We start from the raw sequence: 1,400 nt of genomic DNA, 5'->3' as shown, positions 1-1,400 counted from the left end.
AATATTGAGAGTTTTTGAAGAATTGACGTTAGTGTTTCAAGTGTTAAACTCACTGGTTTCTAGAAAGATAAAAGTTGTTTGGACTTCAGAAAAACAATTTCAAACAATTACTTTAAAAAAAAATTGAATTCTGGTATGTTTTTTACCATGTCTGGTCTCTATAAACATTTTGTCGTTTGGATTTGGTTCGTGTGGCGAGTGTGAGGAGGAGCGTGACAGAAGCGGGGGCTCGTCCGGGATCATTTTAAAGGGTTTTACGTTTCAGTGCGTGATGCCTGAGCGGCGTCGTGCTGACATGTCCTTCCCTCTCGTGTTTGTGCATCAACTCACGCTCATGTATAGAGAAAAACCGCCACATCCACAGAGATGAGGTTTGGAAAAGGCTTAAAAACGACACATTTTTGCTTATTTTTGTTGTCTTTTACAAGTTTGCAGACTTACTGAGACTATTGTTCCAGTATTTTTCCTATTAATGTTTAGCCTTTGACTATTCCTAATACTCTTTCTGATAAAATAGCTCTTACATTCTGTTCTAATTAAGTTAAGAAGAAAAACAACTAAAACATATATATTTTTTTTTTACTAACAACCATGTATGAACTCCATCCATTCAGAGGTGCATGCAAACGCACGGACTGCACTGCGATTTTCAGTCCCAATGACGCTGGAGATCATTGAAATGCATTGTGGGAGCTGGGAGCTGTCGTGCAGTTCCCTCCGATTGGAGGACGCAGCCTCTCCTCTCCTGTTTCCAGGCAGGTTTGACGCCTCCCTGTGGAGGGAGCCGCTCACTGCAGCTGTGTGTGTGTTTGTGTGTGAGAGGAACCTGAGCTCGGCGGGGGAGGAGGCGAGGAGCCAGCTGCGCTGCTGCGAGGGTCTGGTGGACTCGCTGCTGCACATCCTCAAAGCCTGCGTCAACACCTCCGACTACGACAGCAAGGTACATCGAAGACGCTCCCCTGCTGGCACAGACTTTGGAATGTCATTAATTACCCCAAAAATGACTTGTTTTGAGGTTGTTGCCATGGAAACTGCTGACTTAAATGATAGTTTCTAATGTTCTGAGGATAAAGTGACATCAATCTAATATTTAGGTTTAAATTTATTGATATAAAACAAATGTATGAGTCAGAGAAACAACATATGATGTTCAATAAAAGCTCCAATCATCGTATAATCTACTTTAAATTCATTCCCAGTGGTATTTTTACTATGATTATACCTTATTAAGCCAAAAACAAACAAAAAAAAAACGTAATTTTCTGTGTTGGCGTGGAAGTAAGCCTCAGCTTACGTCCCATCATCTCTTCGTTTACACTCTCCCCCGCTAGCTTCCTGCACCTCACGACCTCAAGCTAACGTTAGCGGTGCAACGTGCAAATAATGTCGGAGCTATCACA

The 1,400-nt window shown here is 42.0% G+C and overlaps 1 protein-coding gene across 1 annotated transcript in view; it reads left to right on the top strand.

Moving 5' to 3' along the window:
- LOC112156860 (plakophilin-4) overlaps window positions 1–1,400 on the top strand; it is a gene marked incomplete at its 5' end in the record, with an annotated part of 52,664 nt that overhangs the window by 39,199 nt on the left and 12,065 nt on the right. The window contains 1 exon segment of the mRNA XM_024289244.2: window positions 823–940. Coding sequence (XP_024145012.1) covers window positions 823–940 — 118 coding nt within the window.

Source organism: Oryzias melastigma, linkage group LG2 (assembly GCF_002922805.2).
Source record: "Oryzias melastigma strain HK-1 linkage group LG2, ASM292280v2, whole genome shotgun sequence".
NCBI classification, from domain to species: Eukaryota; Metazoa; Chordata; class Actinopteri; order Beloniformes; family Adrianichthyidae; genus Oryzias; species Oryzias melastigma.
This window is presented reverse-complemented; position numbering and strand designations above follow the sequence as displayed.